This window comes from Protopterus annectens, chromosome 9.part0, assembly GCF_019279795.1.
Source record: "Protopterus annectens isolate FY-2018-M chromosome 9.part0, PAN1.0, whole genome shotgun sequence".
Lineage (NCBI taxonomy): Eukaryota > Metazoa > Chordata > Ceratodontiformes > Protopteridae > Protopterus > Protopterus annectens.
Window position 1 is genome coordinate 1,232,916,397 of NC_056743.1, and position 26,373 is coordinate 1,232,942,769.

At 43.0% G+C, this 26,373-nt stretch overlaps 1 protein-coding gene across 1 annotated transcript in view; it reads left to right on the forward strand.

Moving 5' to 3' along the window:
* Positions 1-22,453, forward strand: part of LOC122810939 (poly(A)-specific ribonuclease PNLDC1-like) — a 125,770-nt gene extending 103,317 nt beyond the window's left edge. Inside the window, exons 3-4 of the mRNA XM_044082468.1 lie at positions 21,445-21,543; positions 22,291-22,453. Of these exons, the coding sequence (XP_043938403.1) occupies positions 21,445-21,543; positions 22,291-22,360 (169 nt within the window). The 3' untranslated portion in view covers positions 22,361-22,453. The remainder of the gene's footprint in view (positions 1-21,444; positions 21,544-22,290) is intronic.
* The last annotated feature ends 3,920 nt before the right edge of the window (positions 22,454-26,373 follow it).

Here is a 26,373-nt window from a genome sequence, read left to right on the forward strand (position 1 = left end):
TTCTCTCAATAATACAACCATTGATGTAACGTCTCATGGAAAATTATTAGGGATGATTGTGAATGGTAGTCATAAATTTGAACTGCATATACAAAATGCATAAAAAAATCAAAAACTAGGGATGATATACAGATCCAAAAACTTTCTCACCAGTGTAGCTAAAACTACACTTGCTACAGCTTACTTCCTCCCCTCACTTTATGATGCTTCCATCCTTACCTCCAGACATCACAAAAATTAAAACTTGAACAATGCTATAATAAAGTGGCTAAAATTGCAGCAAATGCCATTTCAGAACCCTCCATTGTACAGCAATAAAAGCTTAAATTGGTTAGAATTAGCCCACCAACTAACATATACAGAAATTCTCACCACCTGTAAAATTTTATCCAGCATCCATCTGCTTGTCAATCACTAAATGCCGTTCTACACAATTATGTTCCTACTCAGTCATTGTGATCCAGTGAGCAAAAACACCTCTCTATCCCCTAGCATATCAGATCTGCTGGTAAATGTCTGTACTCATTCCATGTTGCTAAGGCCTGTAACTCCTTATTTGTATCCATCAGGTTAATGCTCTTCTTCCAGTTCTTTAAAATCCTTCTGAAAGACTTCCTTGCCAAATATGGCTTTGCTGTTGCTCAACGACAGGATAAGCTTTTTATCTTTAAATATGAACAAGTACTTATTGACATCATACACCTCCTTGCTCCCTGTTTCTTCACTCACTTCCATACTTCCTTCAGTTTCTTTCCTGACTCACTGTCTAAATGTCATAACCCTTTTTTCCCCACTTTATATTGCAATTCTTATTTATATTATAAGGACTTAACCATTAATTTCTCTAAACTGGCTAAAATTTATCTATTAAAATATTGTCATACAAGTTGTTTCTGTTCTTAACCAGTGTTTTTACTTTGTGTAATTTGGTTTAATTGTTTAAACTGTAGGTTTTTTTTATTGTATTAATTTTGGAGATTGTAAAATTATTGTTCTTAAAATGTTTTGTAATACTTGGGTGGAACTTTTCTCCCCAGGCCTCCACTGAAAATGGGCACCTTAACCAGATGGACTTTTCTGATAGTCAATTGTCAAATATGTATACATTTGTATGTTTTTCATATATATATATATATATATATATATATATATATATATATATACACACATACATGCACACACATTTACTTATATATGTGGTTTCCATGTAGGTTCCTCACTATGAACAAGGACAAAGGAAAAAAGATTTAAAAAATGTGCTAAGTCTTGGCACAGAATCCCACCTCAGGACACTTGTGTGTTGTGTGCTTAAGGATGCCGTTTGTCTGAAGATTGTGCCATTTGTGCCTCTTTTGGTCCAAGGGCCTCTTCAGACAGAAGAATCAAGTTAATTCTCAAAGGACTGCTGCCCCGAAGATCATCTAGACTTTGCAAATAGTAAAAAATCTGACACTGTATTTGAAGTCTAAAGATTCAGAGCTGAGGATAAGCCATTCTGATGACTTTGGACTCGCTTTGGCACCAAAGATGCCAATATTGAATGTCCTGATGGACAATACATCCACCTATACCACTCCTTCAGATCTGAAGCTTCTGAATCCCATAGTCATTCGTGACACTTGACCTAAGAGGCTTACAAGTCAGGTTTCCCCTGAGAGGGATTCTCTCTGGATCCCTTCCCAGCCTCTCTCCACTGTGTCATTGAGAGCCTTCAGGTCCTCTAAAAGTACTTCAGAGGTAGACCTGGATATCCTGATGAGGATTTTCCAAAATACACAGAGATGGAAGTTGTACCTTCTTCACCTCCAAAGGCAATTGGTGCTGGTCCTCTGCCCCATCTGTTAGCTGTTTTCCTTGGTGCGCATTTCCCCTCTGACAGTCTCTGAGCCAGCCCTTCACTCAAGGCCTGTGTCCTCTGCATTGATTCTCATTCCATTGTTGACACAGAGGATTTCAGTCCACTTGGCTTGTGCCTGTGCCTTGTCAGGGCTGATGTCGTCTCAGGATTGGGGACTGGATGCTTCAACCCTACCTTCAGAACTATCTCGTTTGGCTCCATTGGTGGTGTCTGAGACAAATGGTGTTTGAGCCTTCCATCCTGAGGCATATGACCACCTCCACTTCGGGGTTGCCATAGTCTGCTTAAATTGTATCTCTTCCTGTGGAACAGATGCAGCCGCAGAGGTGACATCTTTGGATCCTGAAGAGGTTGGAATGCCTTTTCTGGTTATAGTGCAAGATGATTGCCTCTCAACTGAGAGCCGAGGCAAACCTCACTGGGATTTGCTCCACTCCTCATTTCGCACCTTTTCTTGCCCATCTCCCATTAAGCATTCTTTGTTGAGACTCTAGCAAAGCCCTCAAAGCTACTGGTCCACAACAGGCAGGCAAGGTCCTCTGAGGCATATACCCCACCTGACCTACCCAGGAAGAGGACATAGAGGAGGATGAGGCGCGCGCACACTCCCTATTGAAGTTTGTCACAACAGTTCAGAGGATAGAGAGGGTGCCCCCCAGTCCATTCTCAAAAATGACTGCTTTGGTGAGATATTGGAATTTATGCAGCAGGAGGGATTTTGGTCCACTGACCCCCCACCCCCAATGAGTTGGTTCTCTTTAAAGCTCATGGCCCGGCCCCATCTATTTCTTGGGTGGGTCCCTCTGGCATTATGGGAGGGAAAATCTTAAATGTATCAAGACTTAAGCACCAGGGCTGCTGAGTCGGATCTGACATGCAGCTTGAGGACCCATGGGTCATATCAGATAGACTTGAATGAGGGGATCTAGTATTAGATTAAATACATAACTTCTGTATTATGTATTGTATACAGCAATAGTAATAGTCTTAACAGTAGTAAAGATTGTATTTGTTTCAGTACTAGCAAATGGGAGATTCAGGCAACTATAGCTAGACAATGAAAATAGCAAATTGTCTACATTTTGCATACCATTAGGAAGGTACAGATAAAGTCATATGAGCAGAAGTCTGAGATAAAAATCTAACTAAATAAAAAATGCGTCTACAGCTAATTTAGTCTAGCTTTGTATTCCTGAATGTCTTAACACCTTAAATGCATGTGATTGATTGATCAGTATCATAGGTATTCCAGTGAGCTGTTGAAAGGTAGTTATAGGTTTGGAAGATCTTACATTTGTTTAATGTGGGTTTGGACATAAGTGCATCATAACAATACAACTGCTTCATAGATTAAGACAGCACTGAAAGGATTAAACTAATAAATAGACAAAACTTTGTTGTGAAGTGGTTTGGTATTTACCCAACAATCTGATATCTTGGCCTTTCGCTTGCAGTGGCTGTAACATACTGAATCAGCTTGTTATATGTAGAATTAATTCATTCAATCTATTAAATAGTTGCACTTCTAATTCATCTGTTATACAATTATTTATATTTGAATGCATAAATATCCGCATAAATAACTTTACGTAATAGTAGTAACATTGATTTCATGATTTAGACAAACTTGTCAATGTTTTGTATACAAGAAATAATTTTGGTTTTCCATTATAAAAGTACTGCTTGCAAGTCTCCTCCTTGAGGTGAAATTGTTTGTGCTAAAACAACAAAATACAAAACTGTCCCATCAACACCTTCATAATCTCTCCCAAATCGTGTTCCTTACATCTCTCAAATGTTGCATAAATCTAACTTTCACCGAGGTACCAGATTATTTGGTGAATAAAGTACCACTTCACAGCTCAGTTTTAGCCTATCTGTTAGTGTAATATTTCCAAAGAGCCTCAGGCAGGGATTCCAAATAGAGTAGATAAAAACAGCGATAGCAGATCCCCCTGTCTAGTTCCTCTCTGAAGAATGAGAGTACGACAGAGATGCATTTTGCTTGACCTTGCTCATAAATAAGGTCAGACTCCCATATCTGAAATTGTGTGGTTCAGTAAATTTGCTGATGACATTAAAATAGGTTGCACAGTCTTGTGCACAGAGAATTATCATTCTCTTAGTAGTAGTTTGGTTAGCTTAACTGCATGAGCACGAAACAAGGGCACAAGGTTTAACAGTGTGTGGTGATTCACTCTATATACATACATACAAATATTTCAAGCACAAGCAGTAATGCCCTTCTAGCTTGCCAGTATAGCTAAACACTTGTTTCTGTGTCCAGGCTCCTCTTAAAAATATATAATATAGTACTTGCTTTAATGCAATTTGATAGTCTGTTCCATGTATCAGCTGCTTTTTCATTACCAATTACTACACTTCTTATCCCTATAGAATCTTTTTACCAAGGTTGTCTGATGATTCTCTACTACTTTTTGATTACCCCAAACATACCCAGAGGTAGCTGTCTCTAAATCTCCTGTATACTTGAGTAAGATGTCATCTTAGATGTCTGTAAAAGAGACTGTGCAAGTTCAAATATTTTAGTCTGTCATAATAACTTAAATTTTCACATCCATGGATACCTTTGGTATATTTCCCTTGTATTCTTCCCAGTTTACTCATGCTTGTTTTCTTATAAGGTTTCCATACTGTTATTCCATAGTGAAGTTTGGGTCTAATGTAACTAACAATGACTTCATCATTTCTGATTTCTAGACTTTATAATCATTTTATACAACCCTATGTAGTTCTACAACTATCATTAACCAAGCAGTTGATATGATTAGAAAAAACTCACAGCTGGAGCTACCCATATACTGGGGTCCTTAAATAAGTCTACAGTTTCAATCACTGTGTAAAATATTCACCTTACAATGTATGCCTCCCACATCTCATATGCATAGTTTTTAATGTATTTATCAGCATATTATTCTGCTGTGCCCAAATGGTCAATTTAGTCAAGTTCTTTTGCAGCCATGCCTTATCTGTAACACATGTAAACAGTTTACCCAGTTTCAGGTCATCGGCATATAGACTGTAGAACACCTCAGATGAAAGTTAGGTCTGAAAGATACAGTCTAAACAAGTAAGGGCCTAGGATGGAGCCCTGTGGGACATCTTGACTGTAGCCAAGAATTTCACCTGTCCAATTGCTGTATACTTGCCATGTCCTGTTTGTAAGCCATGCAGCTATCCACCTTATCAAGAGTACATAAATACTTAGTGGTTCTTATTTATTGATTAGTGTTTTGTGTATGACCCTGTCAAATGCTGGTTATATCTATATATTACATCACAGCACAATTTTTCATTTATAGCTATTATTATATTGTTATAGAACATCATGTTACAGGTGGTAATAGATCGGTTTTCAACATGTGCATGTTGATATATGGTTTCAAGTCACAACCTATCCAATTCTGACAGTAACTTATCCAGTATATCCTTCTCCATTATTTTTACAGAACATGAAAGTAGTCTTAAGGGTCTGCATGACTCTAGGTTTGTCCTTTCCCTTAAAGACAGGTTTAATAAGCGCATGTCTCCAAGCTTGAGGACTCTCCCCATATTTATATGACATTGTGAATAATAGATATAATGGTACTGTAAGTTCTTACTGAAGTGTTCTCAGGTCATTATTACTAATTCTGTCTCCTCCCTGTGTTTTGTTTGGATCCAGTTTGCACAGTTCTTTTTCATTATAATGTAATTGATTCCAGTATATGAGGTTACCTTGATATCACTAGAGCAACTTATCACCCCCTTTATGTAGCCAAACTGTTTTGCTTAAGATTTTGTAAATATATCTATAATCTGTTGTATGAGAATAAATTTTAGAATCTGCACACAGTTCATCAGTTTGTATGTCTTTACTCCTCCCACATCCTATAGGTTCATAGATTCATAGGTAGGTACTAGGCTATCTGCCCGTGGGTATTTTTAAGCCTAGCCAGTGTGTGTTGGCTTTCGCCGCCCCATTGATTAATTAACTGAGCCTCTGTCAAGCAGAGCCAATGAAGTGATCCCAGGGGTGTATTTTCTGTTACCCATCCACTCGTCAAGGCTTCTCTTGAAGAGTGTTAGTGAGGGGCTCTGCCTAATGTAGTTGGGAATTTTGTTCCAAAGCATGGGGAGTCTCTGTGACAGGAATCTATCCCTCCAGCATGTTCTATTTATTGTTGTGGCGAGGTTGATCTCACTAGAGCGCGTGGCTCGCAGTGACTTGGATTTCTTTAGGTGGAGCATGTTCATTAATTCTGAGTTGGACATGGCTTTGTAAGTCAGGCAGAGATCACCTCCGAGTAAGCGATATGCCACTGAGTACAGCTGGAGTTTTTTCAGTCGGGCTGCATAGGACATATGTTTGAGGCCAGTAATCCTCTTGGTGAGGTGCTTTTGTGGTCTTTCCAGCTGTTGGAAGTGTCTTGTGAGGTACATCCCAAATGGGGCATTGTACTCTCTGATGGGTCTGATGAGTGACGAGTAGAGGGGCACTATAACCTCATTATTTCTAGATGCGAACCCCTTAGTAATTAGATGGGCCACATAGAAGGATTTCTTAACTACTTTGGCAATATGATTGTCAAAGGAGAGATTACTATCTAATTGGGTCCCCAGATCTCTTATTACCTCTTCTGTATTAAGGGGGCTGCCGCATATATGGTAATTCGTGGGTGTTTTGTTTTTCCCAAATGGAATGACTATGCATTTATTGGCATTTAACTTGAGGCCATGACTTTGACACCCGGTGTCTATCTCAGTAAGGCCTTTTTGAAGGATGTCCATGTCAGCCAGAGAGTCCATTATGGCTCCCAGTTTGCAATCATCGGCAAACTTGGTTAGCCATAGTCCTCATGTGTTTGCCTGTACTTACGAGAAATGTATGCCGAACAGTAGGGGTCCCAGAACCGAGCCTTGCGGGACACCACTTGTGACTGGTTTAGTCGGACCTGGAGCCCGCTATTCTTGCCGTGTGAGTTCTGTCTGTAAGCCAGTTGGCAACCCATCTTGTGACGTAGGGGTTTATGTTCAGGCTGGTGAGTTTTTCTATAATACCCGAGTGAGGAATGGTGTTGAACGCCTTGGCGAGATCAAGGTAGGCTGTGTGAACCACCTTTCCCTCGTCTATGACCTTGGTGACTGTCTTGAAGAAGTCAACCAGGTTTAGTATGTATGATCTGCCCTTAACAAAGCCGAACTGGGTCGGGTGAAGTGTTTGGAGGTCCCCAATGTCTTTGTTAATGAGTTCCATGATGATGAGCTCCATAGCCTTGCAGACCAGGTTAGTCAGCCTTATAGTTACCAGGGTCAGTTGTGGCCCCTCCTTTGTGGAGCGGAATAACCATTGCTGTGCGCCATTCTATGGGCACGTAGCCTGTGGAGAGGCTGAGGTTGAACAGCATGTTTAGGTGGGGGGGTTAGTTTGTTCTGTAGTTTGTGCAAGATGCAGCCTGGGACACCATCTGGCCCCACTGATGCTGGGTTTTTGGCTTTTGAAAGGACTGTTTTCACCTGTGCTTCTGTGATTTCCGGGACACTATACTTTTCCGGTATTGTTGTGGGCCCTTTAGAAGGTGAGAGGGAGGTGAAGTTTGCACTGAATCTATCTGCCAGGATGCTGGCAATATCAGTAGGTTCAGTATATTTTGTGCTATTTTGCACTAGCTCAGAGCATATCTGCGAGTTGCCGCTTAGATTCTTGACATAGCTAAAGAAGGCTTTATGGTTATCTTTCGAATCCTTGGCTATTTTTCTTTCGAAGTTAGCCTTGGATGATTTTGAGGGACCTTAGTTTCTTACTGATACTGATCAGGGATGTCTTTCCTTCTTGGGATTTGCTTTTTTTCTGAACTAGTTTCCTCTTCCTGTTGTATAACCTGTTTATGGCAGGGGTCCACCAGACTGGTTTCCTTCTCTTAGGGGAGTGAGTCTTGGTCTTGCTAGGGATGACACGATTCGTGCATCCTTGTAGGTGCTCATAGAGTGCAATTGTAAAGGATTCTGCATCTTGGGCAGTGTTATCCTTCAGCGTGGGGGCTGTGAAGCTTACCACCTCTGCCTTAAGTAAGGTGAAGTTTGCTTTAGAAAAGTTTTTCACTGTAGTTTCCTTGGTTGGGGGGGGGGGGTGATGGTGGGGTGTGGGCATCCAGGGTGATTAGTTTATGGTCTGATCTAACCAGTGACGGGTTGACCTCCGGTACAGAACACCTGTCGCCCATGTTGGTGATGACCAGGTCCAATATGTTGTGGCCTGTGGTAGGGCAGTTTACCAGCTGATGCAGGGCATTTGAGTTGATAAATTCCAGGAAGCACTGAGCCTGGGAGTTTGTACTCGAGTAGTTTTCCCAGTTAATGGTAGGGTAATTGAAATCGCCCAATATCAGGGTGTTCTGTAGGACCTTCATTTTTTCCAGCATCTCCAGAAAGGTGGAGTGGTGGTCCTGGGTCATGGAGGGTGATCTGTAGCAGGCCACAATTTGCATTGCAGATTTGCCCGATGTTAGTTGCACATGGATGATCTGAATATGGATACACCCCCTCCTTTTGTGTTTCGGTCTGTGTTCTGTGGCCAGAATGTGTGGTATGAGTTGTAGCCCAGTAGTGCTAGAGTGCTTTCTGGAGCCTTGAACCAGGTTTCAGTTACTGCACAGATGTCGACGTTCTCCATACTTAGTAGTGCTTTGAGCGCATGCATTTTGAGATTTAAACTCCTGGCATTGAGTAGCAAGCATAACCCTCATTTTTTTTACTTGTGCTGTTTATGGTGGTGGGTTTGAATTTTGAGCCTTGCCTAAAAAAGGCACTATGGGGGCAGCAAGAGCCTTGGCCACTATTCGAAAGCCAAGGGGTGACAGGTGCAAGCCATCTCTTGCAAAGTAACATGGCTTGTCGAGCATGTCATCCCAGGCTGACTGACACTGGATCCCCTTTAAATAACACCAGAAGCTTAGCCAATTGTTGAAACTGATAATTTTTTCTTTATACTGAGGTATCATTCTTGGTGAGGACAGGATGTTACTCAGGGTCATACCCACCTGGGCTACATGATCAGAGAACTCTTCCATGTCTCTCTTCATGTAGTCCAGGGAGGTACATTTCAGGTCATTCACACCAACATGAACATTGACAGAGTCATATTTGTACTTGTTCTGGAGTGACCTGAGTGCTTGTGTTATGTGGTATATTCTGGATCCCGATAGGCAGCTAACAGTAACCTTCTCCTTGTCCAGCCTAGTGAGTGGGGCGTCAGTGTGCCTGACTATTGAGTTGCCTATTACTAGTGTGTTAGGTATGTTATTTTGCCTTAAGGGCTGTGATTGTGTCACATTACTTTTGTGTTTTATGTGTTGTCTGGTTTGTGACGGGAGGTGCAGGTTTTGTGGGTGTCTGCTTTGGAGCTCTCTGATGATTTTGCAGGTTTTTATTTAGAGCCTCTGTGTATGATTTTGTGTATTTTTTGCCAGTGCTGGCTTAGTAGGTCTGTGTGCGGCTGGAGGTGTGGTGCAAGTGTTAACCTTCTCCTCATGACTGTCCGTTCCAGTCTTGGGTGGAGAAACCTTAGCCTCCGGTTTGGCTGTATAATTGCATCTCTCTTGTACGTTAGTGTTTTGTGGTAGGAGGAGAAGGCTGTCTGTGTACATGAGGCAGTTGTAACATTGCCTCAGGATACCCAGATTCACCAGCTGGACTGGAGAGTACACCTGAAATTGTCTTTTGGTCATGCCTGAATAGTAGGGTGAGCTTCTTAGTCACTTGGTTGGTGAGGGGTGGATAAAGAGCCTTGCCCTGCTGTGCAGTCAAGTGTCTGGGTATATTAGTGCTTGCTATTGGATCTGAGCAAGTGCTGGACTGTAGGATGCTTTTTGAGTGCTTAGGTTGAGAGTTAGACTAGTTTCAACTGAAAAACTAAAGAGGAGACTTAGTGGGGCCGGGAATAATTTAACCCTAGCTAACCAGTGCTGCCCAGCGCACAAAACCGTGCAAATGCAGTTATTAAACTACTAACTTCTGGGCTGGGACCACTCCTCCAGGGACAGATGGCTGTCCAAAGTTCCCCTCTTTCACAGGTGAACAGAGAAACTTCCCTCTATCCAAGTAAGGTATGGACAACTCAGAAACTTGTAACACAGCCCTGAATTCAGCACTAGCCTGAAAACTGGACTATACTAGCTTAGAAAGGCGGGAAACAAGAATTTTTGTTTTTTTTTAAAGATAAGGCAAAAACAGTAAGAAGTACACTTAAAACAGCTTTAAATATCTACAAGCGATCAGAAAAGGCTATCGCACTTTAGTGTGTAGCCTACAACAGTTAATTTATTTAAACAAAAAACAACTTTTTAAAAGTGCAGGCAGTCAAATAAGTACAATATGTGAAAAAAAAACAAGCTTTTAAATCGCTAAGTGCTGGAAAAATCTGCGTTTAGGCAGAAAACATTTAAGTGTGGCAAGAAAATGCAGAAAACTGATACTTAATCACTCCAAAGTCTCTCTTTTAAGCTAGAAGGCTTGTATCAGTTTAAGGCTTTCTAGTGCTTTCCAGTAGGTTAGTTACAGGACAGATGGGGAAACCAGCGCAGATGTGGTCTTTTAAACCAGAATGTTGAAAGAGATAGACAACTTCCCGAATGATCAATAAGCTACAATTCCTGGGCCAAGAACCACTCCTCTTGTGGTAGACAGGCTACCTAGTACTTACCACTCCCACTGATAAGCTAGAAGGCTGCACTCCAACACAAAGGCTTGGGGAGCTCAGAAGCTTACAAACAGTCCTGGATGCAGCAAATCTGTACCTGTACTAGACTAGTTAGGGGAAAGGTGGGGATCAAGCGCAAACACGGGCTTTAAAACCAGAAAGTTGAGAGAGATGGAAAAAGTGCCCAAACGGCCAATAAACTACAATTTCTGTGCCAGAACTACTCCTCTTGTGGTAGATAGGCTACCTAGTGCTTACCACTCCCACTGATAAGCTAGAAGGCTTTGTATATCTGTATATATTGTATATCTGTAAAAGGTTTCCTATTATCCTCAGTATCTTTATATACATTTTCTTCAAATGTTTTGTTGATCTTGTCTCGCACTATGCTTAATCTGTTTGTCCAGCTTGTTTATTTCAGTTTTCAAAGTTGTAGTTCAACTTTTCCATTTTATTTATAATTTTTTTGCATTCAATTTCTCTTTCAAAACTTTTCACATTCCATCTGCAGTTTTACCGCTGAACACATCACTCCAGTTAGTTTTACATAGTGGCTGTTTTGCTTCCATATAATCTGTAATTAACCTTCTCTGCATTGGTTTAGACTTCAGTTTGGAACTTTTATAACCCCATGATCACTGCACATCAGTGGTGGTAAAACTTGACGAAGTAACAGTAATTTCTTTAGGAACACAGTCTAGTATGTTCTATTCCCTGGTAGTTTTTTTTTTTTTTTTTTTTCTTTTTACAATCTGAAGCAGTTGTTCCCGAATATACTTTGTGAATAATTTTCTTGCAGATGTTGTTGAATCAATATTATTCCATTCTGTTTCTGGTAAAATTTAAGTCCCCAGATAATATTCTTCCATCCAGTGTTTCATGTAAGAAATGTATGAATTCCTCTGGGTCATTTGCACTTGATTTTGGTGGTCTGTACATTCTAACAATTGTTTCATGTTCCAGGGTTGTCTTTATTGTCACAGTTAAAAAGTCTGTAGTATTGGTGTCATCACTGAACATTTAATAATCACAGGTCTCATAACTATCTTTTATCCATATCATTATACCTCCATCAGATTTTTGTTGGAATGTCTGCTACACTAAAAACATTTATACCCTGACATAACTGTTTTCCAGTTATTGTTCTTTAAACATGTTTCACAAATAATAACAACATAAATCTTGTGGTAATGTAGCAAATTTTCCTGTGGAAAAAAAACTTTATTAATTCTCCTAGCATTAACAACCATCAGAGATGCATCAGATGTTGCTATCTGTGAACTGTTAAATTTTCAACCTGGCAAAAATCCTGCCTATTTTTTGTCAAATATTGCAGAATATCTGCTGCAAAAATTCTCTTCCCTGATCTTGACAAATGCATGCCATCCTGTCTGAACACTTGCCCAAACCTAGGTGTGGATGCTGTGCACAGTTTCATTTTTTAAAATTGGACATTTTTCCATGTAGGTTGTTGTGTCTTTCGGCTTATCCCGGGGTCGCCACAGCGGAACTCTGGTCCGCTAATGTTTGGTATTTATCCAAAAAAATATTTTCATTCACAGTGACCTGACTATCCTTTCTGTATGTGATTTGTGAAAAATACATCCTAACACCAGTACAAGCCATACTGTCTAACAGGGCTGTAAATTCCCTACTAACAGAGTCCTTGCGGATGAGATCATCTCCCCCGATATGAATAAAAGCAGATCCATACTTCCTTACATTAAGGTGTTCCAAGGCTTGTCTCGCATCATCTTTTTTTGTTCCTGGCAAGCATGACACTATTCAATGTTCATTATCTTCTCTGCAAATATAAGGATCAGTTCCTCTAAAAATTGAATCTCCAATTACAAGAATATCTTTTCTGACCATACCTGAAGAATTTTCAACTTCTAATACAGTAATATCTGCTCTGTCACTTGTTAAAAAAGGAATGATCTTCATCGCCATTAGTCTTATTAATCCCACTGTTTTCATTGCGTACTAAATTTGCAAGCATTCAATTCTCATCCAGCTGGCTTTGTACATCCACAGCTTGAGCCATGTTGTCAAAATCTGTTTTTCTCTTTTTTCTTATAGTAATGTTCTTCATCTTTTCCGTGTTCAATTTTGATTTCTTCCCTTTTACCTGCCCCTTGCCTCTTTTTTATACCTTCTCTTTTGGACAAATGATGCCTTTTTCTGTAGATTGAAGGTTTTTGATAGAAAAAATGTTATTCCCTGTCATCTGTATGTTGCATAACAAAGCAGTGGTCCCTTACAGTAAGTATTATTCCTACTTTACAGACATTAAGCAGCTTTCTTTCTCTTCCTTATTTTTTGTGAATGTCTCCCTTTTTTTTTTTTTTTGTTTCCTTCTAAACACTCCAAATCCTCAAATTGCTGAATGCTTGCGTCCAGAATTCCAATCTTGTCAGGGGCATAGTCTTGTTTCATAGGGGTTGAGTGATCTTTGCTGACAATAGACGCACAATTTCCTAAATGTGTTCTATTTGCTCTTTGCCTAGCATTATTTATCTCACCAGTCCTGTAACCTTATGTACCTACATGCACTGCATAACTACATCCTCTCCACCAGCATGATTAAGGACTTGGGTATAGTGGTGGATTCTACAGTGAAATATATGATCTGAAGTAGGAGATTCATTTGTCTGCAACCTGTGGGTTATGGATCCGATATCGGATCCGAACCGGCATGGTTTACCAGCTATGGATCCAAGCTCTCAGCTCCTCCCCTCACCCATAATGCCCTGCTCTACCCTCATGACCTCAGATCTCGTTTGCCGCGCATGGTGACCAGATTGTTTTTTCCAGCTCTCCAGCTAAGTGCTATATTCAGTGTTTAAATTAGTCAAATTTAAAAATTTTTTGGTTAATTTGTGTGAAAGTGTAGGTTTCCCTCTTGTATTATTACTTTTTTTAGAGTTTAATCTTAAATTTATATCCCTCCCCTCGCTGGTAGCGTAGTGTGTGTGTTGGGCCTGTGAGTGATTTTTGTTTTTTAGTTACTTTACTTTAGTTCTAGTAACTTTTATTTGTTAGCTTGGGATGTCTGAGCAGCCCAAGGCTATTTTCTCTAAGTGCTCCAAGTGTGGCCATAAGCTTTCCCCAGCTGATGGCCACACTCGGTGTGTTAGATGCCTGGGGGTTGAACACCTCACATCTGGATGTTCCATTTGTGCAGGGTTCAACCCCAGGGCATTGAAGGAGCGGAGGTCCAAGCTTGTTTTGGCGGGTCTCTTGCCGCCGGACTCGGCTCCGACCTCCGCTCCTTCGGGGGTAACCGTCCCCACGGTTATTCCCTCTCCGGCACCCCCTCCTCCTCCTGGGACTCAACCTCCCGTTTCTGGTTCGGAGGAGAGGGATGCTAGGAAGAAGGACCGAAGGGAGAAGCACCATAAGTGGTGGGCCGAGACCTCTGTTTTGGCCCCGCCAGCCAAGCGGGCTTCTCCCCCGGCCCCCTTGTCTGCTGGCTCTCCTCCTCCTCGGCTCCGGTCTCCAGTCTGTTTTTCACCGGGGCCTGAGGAGGAGGAGACCCGATCTCCGTCGAGGCTATCGAGGAGGCACTCAAGGCCTACCTCGGTAGCCTCGTTGAGATCAACGTACAGCCTATCGGATGCTGATCTGGACCGGATGATGAGAAGATTCATCCAGGCCCAGATGCAGATGGGAGTGCTCTTGCCTCTCCCCCCCCCCCCTGGGGGGGAGCTGGACCCCCTTTTTCAAGCCAATTGCTCCTTCTCCGACCCGCTACCCGGGTTCGGAGCAGTTGGAGCCGAGCAGCCGAGCCGGGGGTGGGTCGGCGCCGATAGTACTTGGTACTTCGGATCCGACCCTGCCCTCAAGTGCATCGGATCCGACCTCTCGGAGCCTGGATCCGAGCCTCGGATCCGGGGGGATCAGTGCTCCTTCGGCACAGTCTGTGTCGGAGCGCACTGTCCCTTCGGATCCGAGTGCTTCGGCGCCGGCTCCGATCCACTCTTCGGATCCGAGGGGGAGCCGATTGTCGGATCCTTTGGTCGAGGTCGGCTCCCCTTCGGCCTTTGATGTAGTGGAGAGGGCCCTGTTGAGGGTCTCCGGAACCCCGGCACTTGTTTCGGCTCCGTCCCGCGCTCCCTCTGCACTGGGTCAGGCTTCCACCATCCGGCCCTTGGGACAGCCCGCTTCTGTGCCCCAAGCTGCTCCCCTGGAACAGGTTGCTGCTTGTGAGGAGTCCTCTGACAGCCCCCCAGAGGATGTTCCTCGCAAGCATACGTGCAAAAGGAGGCACATTGACTCCCCCGAGTCTCTCACGGAAGACACGGATTTGGAGGAAGGGGAAGGCTCCCCACGGTCACCCCCCGAGGATGTCTCATTTGGAGACATCATGGAAATGCTCCGCATAAGGGGGGGGTGGTCTGCCCCAAGTCTTCCTCGGACGAGTCCGTGTTCTTGGAGGCATTTGAAGCGGGCCCGTCTACCTCTTGGTTGTCCCTCCTGCCGACCCCCTGGTGGACCTCATTACCACCAGGGCGTGGAAGGAACCGGACACCGTGGAGCCAATCCCTAAGAGGCCCGACAGGATCCTCAGTCCACCGTCTGACCGTGCCCATTGGAGTAAGGGGCCTCCGGTAGATGCCATGTTGATGGCGGCGGCCACCAAGAGGGAACTTGCTCAGGAGAGTCCCTCAGTCCATCCCCCGAGCAAGGAGTCTCGGATGATGGACCGCTTGGGGAAGCGGATGTTTAGTTCAGCGACCTTCTCGGTAAGAGCGCTGAACTACCTGGCACACGTTATTAGGATGCAGCGCGATCTCATTAAAGAATACGCTGCATCTCCCCCAGAGTCCATGTCGGAGGAGGACAAAGTGCTGCACTCCACCCGCATGGCCACTCTTAGATCAGTTACCAATACCTCTATGTGGCTACTCTCCCATGCTACGGAAGGCGCCGCTAGAGCCGCAGGGGCAGGTCTAGTCACTAGACGTCAGGCCTGGCTCCGTCATTGCGATTTCTCAGAGCCCTTCAAAGCGTCATTTGCGAACGCCCCCTTTGATGGTTCTGCCCTCTTTGGCAAAACCGTTCGCGACACCTTGACCCAGAGCGAGAAGGACGGGAAGACGCTGTCTGCCGTTGGAATCCGCTTCTCTGCACCCCAGAGGCCCTATTCTAGGAACCAAAAGGGTCAGAAGAAGATGTGGTTCCGGAAGTCGCAGCAATCCTAGCCTGCTCCGGACAACCAGTCCTTCCGTGGCAGAGGAGGACAGGGAGGACGCCGCCCTAGAGGCAGAGGGGCTCCCAGGAACTTCGGGTCCAGAGAACCCTTCTCTGAACGGCCCGCGCAGCAACCCTGAGGGGTTGCCCGGCTGCTCCACTCTGGAGGCAGTCGGGGGACGTTTTTCGGGGCACCTAGCGGCATGGGAGTCCATAACATCAGACCGCTGGGTTCTCCAGATCATATCCAGAGGATACCGTATCCCCTTTCGTCACTTACCAAAATTGAAGTCCCTTCCAGACGTTCCACCCGGTCAACGGGAGGCCGCTTTGGCAGAAATTGGCCATCTGCTAAAGAAAAGAGCCATCCAGCCCGTCCCCCCAGACCAGATTGGATCAGGGTTCTACTCTAGGTTCTTTTTAGTGCCAAAAAAGATGGGGGATCTAAGACCAATTTTAGACCTTTCTCTCTTGAACCTGGCAGTTCCCAAGGAAAAGTTCCGAATGGTCACTCTGCAATCTATTCTCCCCCTTCTGGGAGAAAATCACTGGATGTGTTCCATAGACCTCAAAGATGCGTACTACCACATCCTAATGGACAGGCGCTCCAGGAGGTTTCTCTGCTTCCGGCTGGGAGCCAGTCACTACCAGTTCCGGGTCCTTCCCTTTGGTCTCACCACAGCCCCCAGGGTGTTCACCAAAGTATTAGCAGTGGTAGCGGCCCACCTGAGGCTTCAGGGGGTGCAGGTCTTCTCCTACCTGGACGACTGGCTCCTTACCGCCCCAACAAGGCATCTACTACTATTGGCGCGAGACTCCTTTCTCCATCTTGCTCCCAATCTGGGCATCACTATAAACACGAAGAAATCCAACCTAGCGCCCACACAGCTCTTAGATTTTATAGGGGCCAGGTTAGACACAAGGAGTTTAAAAGCCTTCCTCACTGCGGACAGAGTTCAAAATCTGCATCTCCAGGTGCGGGCCATTCTCCACTCAAGTTCTGTTCCGGCGGAGTTGGTCCTGAGGGCTCTAGGGTCCATGGCGTCTGCTATAGCACTTCTTCCTCTCGCCAGGCTCAATATGCGCATCCTCCAGTAGACTCTCTTAGTACAGTGGTCATACCTTGCTCTTCCTATGCATCATCCCATTGCGATCAGCAAGGCTTGCAAGCTGTCCCTCCTGTGGTGGCTTCACTCCCCAGATCTCCACGGAGGCCGCCCATTTTGTGCTTCTCCCCCTCTCGCCACGGTGACCATGGACGCCTCCTGCCTCGGGTGGGGGGGGGGCATTTTGCAGGCCAGACCGTCCAAGGCACGTGGAACGATTCAGAGACCTTACTGCATATCAACGTTCTAGAGATGAGAGCAGTGCTCTTAGCGTTGCTAGCACTTCAGGACTTTCTTCCCTTGGGAACAATTGCGATTCAATCGGACAACATGTCGGTTGTCTGATATATCAACAAGCAAGGAGGAACGAGGTCTTACCCTCTTTGTCGAGAAGCCATGAGAGTTTGGGAATGGGCAATCTCCACCAACCGCTTTCTAATAGCAACGCACATTCCGGGTCGGTCCAACATCCTGGTGGACAAGCTCAGTCTCACCATTCTGACCCCTTACGAGTGGTCTCTCAATTCTCAAGTAGCGGAACGCATATTCGCACGGTGGGGAACTCCTTCATGCGATCTTTTTGCCTCTCCCTCAAACACCAAGTGCGACAGTTTTTTTGCTCTGATACCTCCTCCAGGAGGTTCCCCAAGAGGCGCTCTGGTGCATGCTTGGCCACCCGGTCTTCTGTATGCTTATCCACCCTTGCCTCTGATGCTCCAAGTTCTTCAGAAAGCCTCTCGGGTGGGTTGCAGAATGATTCTCATTGCTCCGTTTTGGCCTCGACAGATCTGGTTCCCCTTCCTAAGGTCTCACTCGGTGAATCCCCCTTGGATTCTAGATCCCATTCCGGATCTGATATCTCATCCATCCTGCCTATCACCTCCAAACCTGGACAACCTGAAGCTGACCGCTTGGCTGCTCCAGTTCCACTCTTGATCAGGACTCCCGGTATTTCGTCCCCTGTTAAGGCGATCCTGGTGGCAGCTCATAAACCGTCCACTAGGAAAGTCTACCGTAGCAAGTGGAAACGGTTTTCTTTGTGGGCAGAGCGGCAAGGCCTGAACCCCTTCACAGTTCCTCTCCCTTTAGTGCTTGATTTCTTAACCACTCTTTTTAACGATGGTGCCAGCAGTTCCACAGTCAAAGTACAACTTGCGGCAATTTCACATTATCACATTGGTCATGACTCCAGTCCACTCATGTCAGCCAAGTTGTGTAAAATTTTCCTTAAAGGTACTTTCCTTCTCAGGCCCCCTGTAAAACAAGCGGTTCCTCCCTGGGACCTTTCCTTACTTCTCCAGGCCTTAACCGCCCCCCCCCCCTTCGAACCAGCGGCTACGGTAGATCTCAAATTCTTGTCATTCAAGACTGCCTTCTTAGTAGCCATTACATCGGCCAAGAGAGTTTCAGAGCTCCAAGCATTATCAGCTAAACCTCCTTACTTGGTCTTTCATCCGGACCGTGTTTACCTCAGGACCAACCCGTCCTTTCTTCCTAAAGTAGCTTCTGAAGCAAACATTAATCAATCCATTAACCTCCCTGTTTTCTTTCCTAAATATGAAAACAAAGGTGAATACAAGCTTCACTCCTTAGATGTTCACAGGCAACGTAGATTTTATCTAAACAGAACTGCTGGTCATTGGCAATCTGACCAGTTGTTCATTTCCTTTGCTAAATTTAATTTGGGCAAGCCAATTTCTAAAGTCTCTCTGTCTCGCTGGATTTCACAATGTATCTTATTGGCTTATCAAGCTTTAGGAAGGCCCGCACCGGAGGGTGTACACGCCCATTCAACCCGGTCAGTCTCTACCTCGGCAGCCTTTAAGGCTAGGATTCCTCTAGATGATATTTGTGCAGCAGCCACGTGGGCTTCATCTCATACTTTTATTTCCCACTACAAGTTGGATCTTGCATCTAGGGGTAGAGCATCCTTTGGCTCCGCGGTGCTCCGGAATATCCTTCCATGATGGCCGCCCAAGATTCAGGTAGCTGGGGACTCTGTCCCACAGGTTGCAGACAAATGAATCTCCTACTTCAGATTTAGAAGTTATGTACTCACCATAACGTTCCATCTGAGTAGGTGTATTAATTTGTCTGCAACCATCCCGCCCTCCTATCCCCCTGGCCTTTCAGTTTCCTGCATATTGTGTGTTACCCTTTTCAGGGTGTTCTTGCTGTTGGCAAACTCGATCTGAGGTCATGAGGGTAGAGCAGGGCATTATGGGTGAGGGGAGGAGCTGAGAGCTTGGATCCATAGCTGGTAAACCATGCCGGTTCGGATCCGATATCGGATCCATAACCCACAGGTTGCAGACAAATGAATACACCTACTCAGATGGAACGTTATGGTGAGTACATAACTTCTAAGTAATCATATCAGTGATAATTAGGAAATACTATAGGTTTATTAAAAACATCTTGCATTGTTTTTCAGTAGAGACAAAGCTATTTTGAGTGGGTTTTATACATCTAGCATTTGCCTAATAGAATATTATGACTGTTTGTGGGCATTTAGTGTCTCTCATTTGAAAAACTTGTTTGCATTCAGAAGAACAAGTGTATGGTAGGTAGGGGGATCTGTGAGAGACTCGAACATATTTTCCTTTTTTCATTAGGTTACAGATTGCCCAAAAGTAATTTAATTTTAGTTCCCAAATCATTATGTGACCCAGCTCAAGTCAGCAATACAGGTTATTTAATTTTGTAACACAGCACCAACACAAGGAACAAAGTTATGGTTAGTTTACCCATTGTAAGCTCTGTGCTATGGAAGTTCCACATAATAGATGTGTTGCTGATTTGGTTACATTTAAGGAGACTTTAAATCAGTGGTTTAAGACTATTGTGTTTGCATCATAAGGCAAACTCTTAAGTGCCCTGTATAGGCCCTGAGTTTGTATATTTCATCACTGAATCACTGAATACTTGGTGACATCAGTATTAATCTCTCTCTGGAAACCAAAACGCTGTTAACATGAAGTACCATCAAATACAGGAATTCTGTCAACCCTGCAGAATACCTTTTCGTTGTCCAGACTAATCGCTAGGAAGAATGACTTGGAATTCAAAATCCTATACAAGATACAGTGCTGTAATTATTTTACCATTGTTTGTCTTTGTCATAAATCCACAGTGATCTAAATGTATCAAGTTCAGTATTGAAGGGGACAGCCTAGATGCCAGAAAGGTCGCTGGAATTTTATAATCCTGTTTCAGGTTTTCTGTAAGCCTTTATAAAGCAGTGTAAGTAGGAATCTTTCATAGCTTGAGTTAACTGCCTGGTTCATAAGTATAATTCTCAGCTTGCTTAAAATCTCATTTCCGCACTTCCTACAATATGCCAAATATTTGCTCCCCTCCTCTTGCAAATACAGCTCCACTGGAAGCCTGTTTAGGCCAGGAGTCCCCCAGGAAGATCCAACATATACATCATATTTTGAAGAAGTGATCCCTATTCTCTAACTGAGAAAGCATGCATAAATAAATTACTCTTCGGCATATCAAATATATTCCATGACTGATGGATCATGTCCAGGAAGTCCTGTAATTTTGTTTTTCTTCAGAGATGTTTCCGGTAGTTGACTCAGATCACTACCATTTGGTCATGCACAGTAAATAGAGAAATGTTGCTGTTATAACTCATTACAGCCAAGTGTACCTCCAGGTGTTTCTGCGGTTAACTACTACTTGACTCCTCCAGGTGTTAAATATTGCTTGTTCATGTTTGCATTAATTCCAAAACCATGCTATGCATATGGTATCAGAATATTTTAATTTAAAGCATACATGATGGCAAACACAATTGTATTGATGTGTCCTTTGTCTAATGCAGCAAGAGATATTGAATATTATTCCTATACCGTTTATTTCTTTTGTAATAATTTTCATATTTCTCTAAACATGTCAACATTCAGGTAACACAGACAGAACTGTATAGCCTCGTATGAAAGCTCACAGCTATGTGAAAGAAAATCCTAGCAGATTTGCAGGTGCTGTTCTGTTTTGCCAGGTTCTTTATGTAATGGACCTTTATCTGTTGCGGGATTTTGCTTTTAATTACAGAAGCAGTTACTAAGTAACTTAAAAGCATCATGTAAGTTATAGACTTGAGAATGGTTTAGCCATTTCAGATATGATATATATGTTTGGTATGGCTGGGGAAACTGTCTATGAACTCTGCTTCGTGCTTTTACTTTAGTAACTGATACAAGTGACTGAAGTGAGGGATAATTAATGCAGATAAGGCAGAGCAGCAGCTTCAGGAAACGTCTTTCAGAAAAAAATTAGAAATCTATAACTTAATCATTGAGTAGATTTTAAATTTGTGCAAGTTTGAGGCAGCATTTATGAGCAAGCAACCCTTGTGTGCTCTCCACTGGTTCAGAAATTAAGATTTGTTTCAAATGTTTTATGTTTTTTTTTTTCATTTTTCACTAAGTAATTATAGCTTATCCCAACTGTATTACTTAAAGAAGGTGAGAGCATTTTAATTAGATGGTAACCTTGTTGCTTATTGATGTCAGTATGGATTGCTACATAGATAAAGATGTTACCTTCCAAGAACACTAAACTGCTCTGACTTTTTACAGAGTACGAGCAATCCTGAAGACATATTGGAAACATCCAGAACTGTGTGTGACTACATATCGTTACTGGCAGCATGCTTCAAATATTGTTTGTATGTTTCAGTAAGTATGGCATTAATACATTGTATATTTGGGTGTTTTTGTATTGCTACTCACTGCATTTAGTCAAAAGTGTTTGCTATCTGATCTTGCTATGTTTGAAACAGATCTCTTATGCAAAATATCACTTACCCACCTCATCATAGAAAAGATACCTGTGTGATTAAATGAAGGACAGTTTGTACCCTCACCTGCATGTACCAGTGCAGACTGTTTGTAATGACACTAACCCTGTCCTTGCATGACTGATGTAGGCACTCATGTCACCAGGAAAGTCTGCTATGACCTCCCCATGCATGAACCTTCTTCTAGGCACATGTTAACGAAGGCTGCCATCATCAGCTAGACAGTACCAGTCCTCCACTCTTGTAAGTTTTGTTGCATGCATTTATCTACTTTATTGTGGTGGAGTGGAATGTCAGAACAGGACCACCAACACGCCCAAAGATGGGCAAGCCAGTGTTAGTACATATGTCTCCAGTGCTCAAGGCACTACTGGAACAGATAATCAGATTTGTATTCCTCTATCCCATGGAGTTGGGCTCAGATGCTGATCAATGTCTGATGCATTCAGTGTAGGTAGTGTGCATCTCCTCTTCTCCTTCTGTTGTGTACTTTTTATAGTTAACTGATCTACAGATAAGGCTGTCTGTTGATCTTAAACCTGAAAGAGCATCTTTTAGAGTTGAATATTTCAAGCGAAACACTTGAGGGTATGTCTTTCATCTGACTTCTTTTTCTTTATTACAGTGTTTGTAGTGTTGTCGCAGCTTGGTCCATCTTAGCATTTATTCTTGGAGGATGTCGATCTCAGAAGTAAGACTGTGGAGCCACAAGCAGACAGTTTAAATTAGGAAATGTTGTGCTTTGCACTACTAGTTGTACACTAATAAAGTTTTCTTTCCTTCTGTGACTCTTGTCTTCATGCCTTTTTTGGGTTAGAACATTTTATTGTATTTTATAGTTTTGATGTGGAATTTGGAACTAATTTTTAATGTTGCACTGCTTTGAACAGTGGTTTAGAAGATCACTTGTTAGATTTCTAGAGCCATGATGCAAACTGAGTCCTTGGGGATGTCATTTAAATTTTCAAAGGGTTTTTCACCCCTAATTGATCCAGACCTATAAAAATACAAACTCTTAAGGAAAGAATGATGGTGAATGATTGCTGTACTGGAAATCAGAAGTCCTTCTATATCACTGTTGCAGTGTTCTTTACCTTGGGGATCTCCTGCCACGGTCAGCCCAGTGTCCAGCCAGCATGCCAAAGCCTTTAGATCGTGTATGCGCCATACATCACGTATATGTTCCCCGCACAGGATGTAGGGCATAAGGGTGATGTGTGGATGCAGTTACCCTGAATTTCTTTGCCACCAGACCAAACTCCATCATCACTTGTCCATCTGAATGCCATTTGCTGTGTTGATGCCTAGCCATCCGATAAGTGCCCCATTTGGGTCTTTTTTTTTCTTTCTTACTACTGTTCTTGTTTCTTTTGGTTTCCTGGAGTTCATGTCAATCAAGAAGGGAAAATAGTGTAGGAAGCAGATTCCCCATAAGGATCATCATGAACAGGGTCTATTCTTTTTTTGGGTGCTTCCCATGACCATACTCTTGTAGTATTTGTAAGGCATTTGTGCCTAAGACTGTTAGAAAGAGTGTTGTCCTCCCTGCCATCTTTCTCAAGAACCAGTTGCTTAAACAGTTAGCCCCGGGTACCATTATGGAATCAGTTAATAAATCCAAGAAACCCAGTGTACCAGGAACAACAATCAATTAAATATGTTTTGTAATGAAAATGTAAACAGTTAAGCGCTTTCATTCCAACTCATTGCTGGGAACTTCCTCAGAACTAATTACATTCACTAGTAAGCATCAATAAATATCAGTTACAGAGCACATGACTAAAATAATTTCCTGTTGCTGAATTAAAATATTGCACATTTGTACAAAATAAGTACAATTTTCCACCATTCTTAAAACAATTGTCCACATCAGTAAATACTCAAGCACAATATTGTTTTAGCTTTAAAACTGGGTTAATTGACACTGCTTCATTTAACCCTGGATACATTGTGGCATTAAGATGGAGTTGCCATCTTAATTCACAAGCATCAAGATATTCTTCTGTAATATAACCTCTTAACATCTTTTTTTTTATTTGATCTACTACTATGAAGAGAAATGTATGATCTTCCACTTCTACATGTCTAAACAATGCATTAGTGGTTTTCTTTTTCTAATGTCCAGTATATGTACATAAATCTTGCCTTTTAACCTCCTAGAGTTTTTTTCCGGTACAAAAGGCCGGACATAAGGAAGAAGTAGCTGTGTAAACCACCCCTTTAGAATCACAAGAGTTGCTTGCCACTGAGATTTGTCTGCATACATCAACTGGACATAAGCTGATCTAAGTATATTTCTTGCATTTTATTGTGGTTGTTATAACTTGGACTGATTCCTCAGATCCAGCTCTGTTGAAACTGTCTTGTGTGTGTGTGTCTGAAGCTCTGCACTAGTTGTTAAACTGCTCTGAAATTCCTTTGTGTTAATTAGCTTGGGGGGTTTTCTGATAACATTAAAACCTGTGTTGGTTACATCTCTGGTAATCATTTTAAGTAGAGTTGCTTGCCACTGAGATTTGTCTGCATACATCAACTGGACATAAGCTGATTTAAGTATATTTCTTGCATTTTATTGTGGTTGTTATAACTTGGACTGATTCCTCAGATCCAGCTCTGTTGAAACTGTCTTTGGTGGCTTTTGCAGTGCCCGCCCCACTGTAGATTTGATCTAGGACACTCCCCCAGTCCCATCTCTTTACAGCATTCTATCTAATAAACCCTTTCTGCACTTGCTTTTAGTCCTTTTTAATTTAATTACATTTTTTTCATACTGTGTGTGGACTAATATTGCTACATACTCAAGTGTGCCAGCTTGCACTGCATGTGAATTGTTTTTATAGCATTTACTGTCTGTTTTTTTCCTTGTCTCTATATAAAAAAAAAAAAATCTCTTGTTTTCCTGCCTTACTGAACTAGAGTAGTCCAGTTTCAGAGTTGCTGATCCCTGGGCTTTGTTTTTAGTTCCTGTTACTGATCCATTGCCTTATTAGGAAGGAGGGAAGTTTCTTTGCTTACCAGTGGGAGTGGGAAGCACTGAGCGGCCTTTTTGTCCGATTTGGTGAAGTTTCAGCCAGAAACTAGTAGTCCATTGGTCGTTTTGGGCCAATTCCTAGCTCCTTTCAGCCCCCTGCTATAAAACACGCTAAACGTGCGTTTTCCAGCTTGTACCAACTCAGCACAGATCCTCGTGGTGGCCTGCAGAGTGATCCAAGCAGCAGAGAGCTAAAAGTGACTTTCTACCAGATATAAGTATTTTTTGTGGCTTTCCCACTGTTAAGCTAGCGACTGCATTTCACCTGTTTTACTGCTACTTTAAGTGATTTCTGCATTTTACACTAAGTTACTAATTGTTGCAAATTGTTTCTGTAGGCTACACACTAAAGTGTGCTAGCCGATTTAAAGCATTTATAGCATTTACTGTCTGTTTTTCTCCTTGTCTCTGTAAAAAAACAAAAAAAAAAAAAAATCTCTTGTTTTCCCGCCTTACTGAACTAGAGTAGTCCAGTTTCAGAGTTGCTGATCCCTGGGCTTTGTTTTTAGTTCCTGTTACTGATCCATTGCCTTATTAGGAGGGAGGGAAGTTTCTTTGCTTACCAGTGGGAGTGGGAAGCACTGAGCGGCCTTTTTGTCCGATTTGGTGAAGTTTCAGCCAGAAACTAGTAGTCCATTGGTAGTTTTGGGCCAATTCCTAGCTCCTTTCAGCCCCCTGCTATAAAACACGCTAAACGCGCGTAAGCGCGATTTAGCTGAGTTATCACTGTTGCACACAAGAGCAGCGGTTAAACAAGGTTAAACTATTTGGGCCATCTAAATTCCACTCTTCCAATTTTCCCTTAGAACTACCTTCCTCGAGCTGTACTGCTGATCTAACCAGCATATCCTATAACTGAAAAGTTCATCTCTACTTGATTCCCAAGTAGACTATTCTCTATCTGTAAAGCCTAGCACTTACTCCTACAGTACTTGCACCTTAATAAAGCACTCTTATTATAGATAGTACCCCACCAGCCTAAAACCCACTTCCCCCGGAGTCCGTTGAAAGTCTCTTTATCTACTACTTCTAGTATGTCGAGGGATCAGTTGCTAGTGTCCCCTCCAGCTCAACTGGTGAACCTGGGAATATTGAGGCAATGTTACAATTGCCTCATGTACACAGACAATCCTCTCCTTCTCCCACAAAACACAAATACATGCGAGAGATGCAACTATACGGCCAAACTGGAGGCTGAGCTCTCTCAACATAGGACTGGCAAGACCAGACAGGAGGAGAAGGTAACCACACACAATACATACCCAGTCACACATGGTACTCTCACAACTTCAAATCATACACATACTCACACAAAGACATACTCGGAGGCTCTGATCAAAAATTTACCAAAACAGCAGAGGCCACCAAAGCAGACACCCAAACAACTACCACCTCACGACCCAACACATGCAACACATAGACCACACAGTCAGAGTGTCAAACAGTCACAGCCCTTAAGGCCAAACAAAATGCCAGACACACTTGTCATTGGTGATTCCATAGTCAGACACACTGACGTCCCGCTCACCAGACTGAGTAAAGAGAAGGTCACAGTAAGCTGCCTGTTGGGCTAGAATCCGCCACATAACGCAAGCACTCAGGTCTCTCAACAGCAGGTACAAGTACGACTCAGTCATTGTCCACGCTGGTGTCAACGACCTGAGACGCACCTCCTTG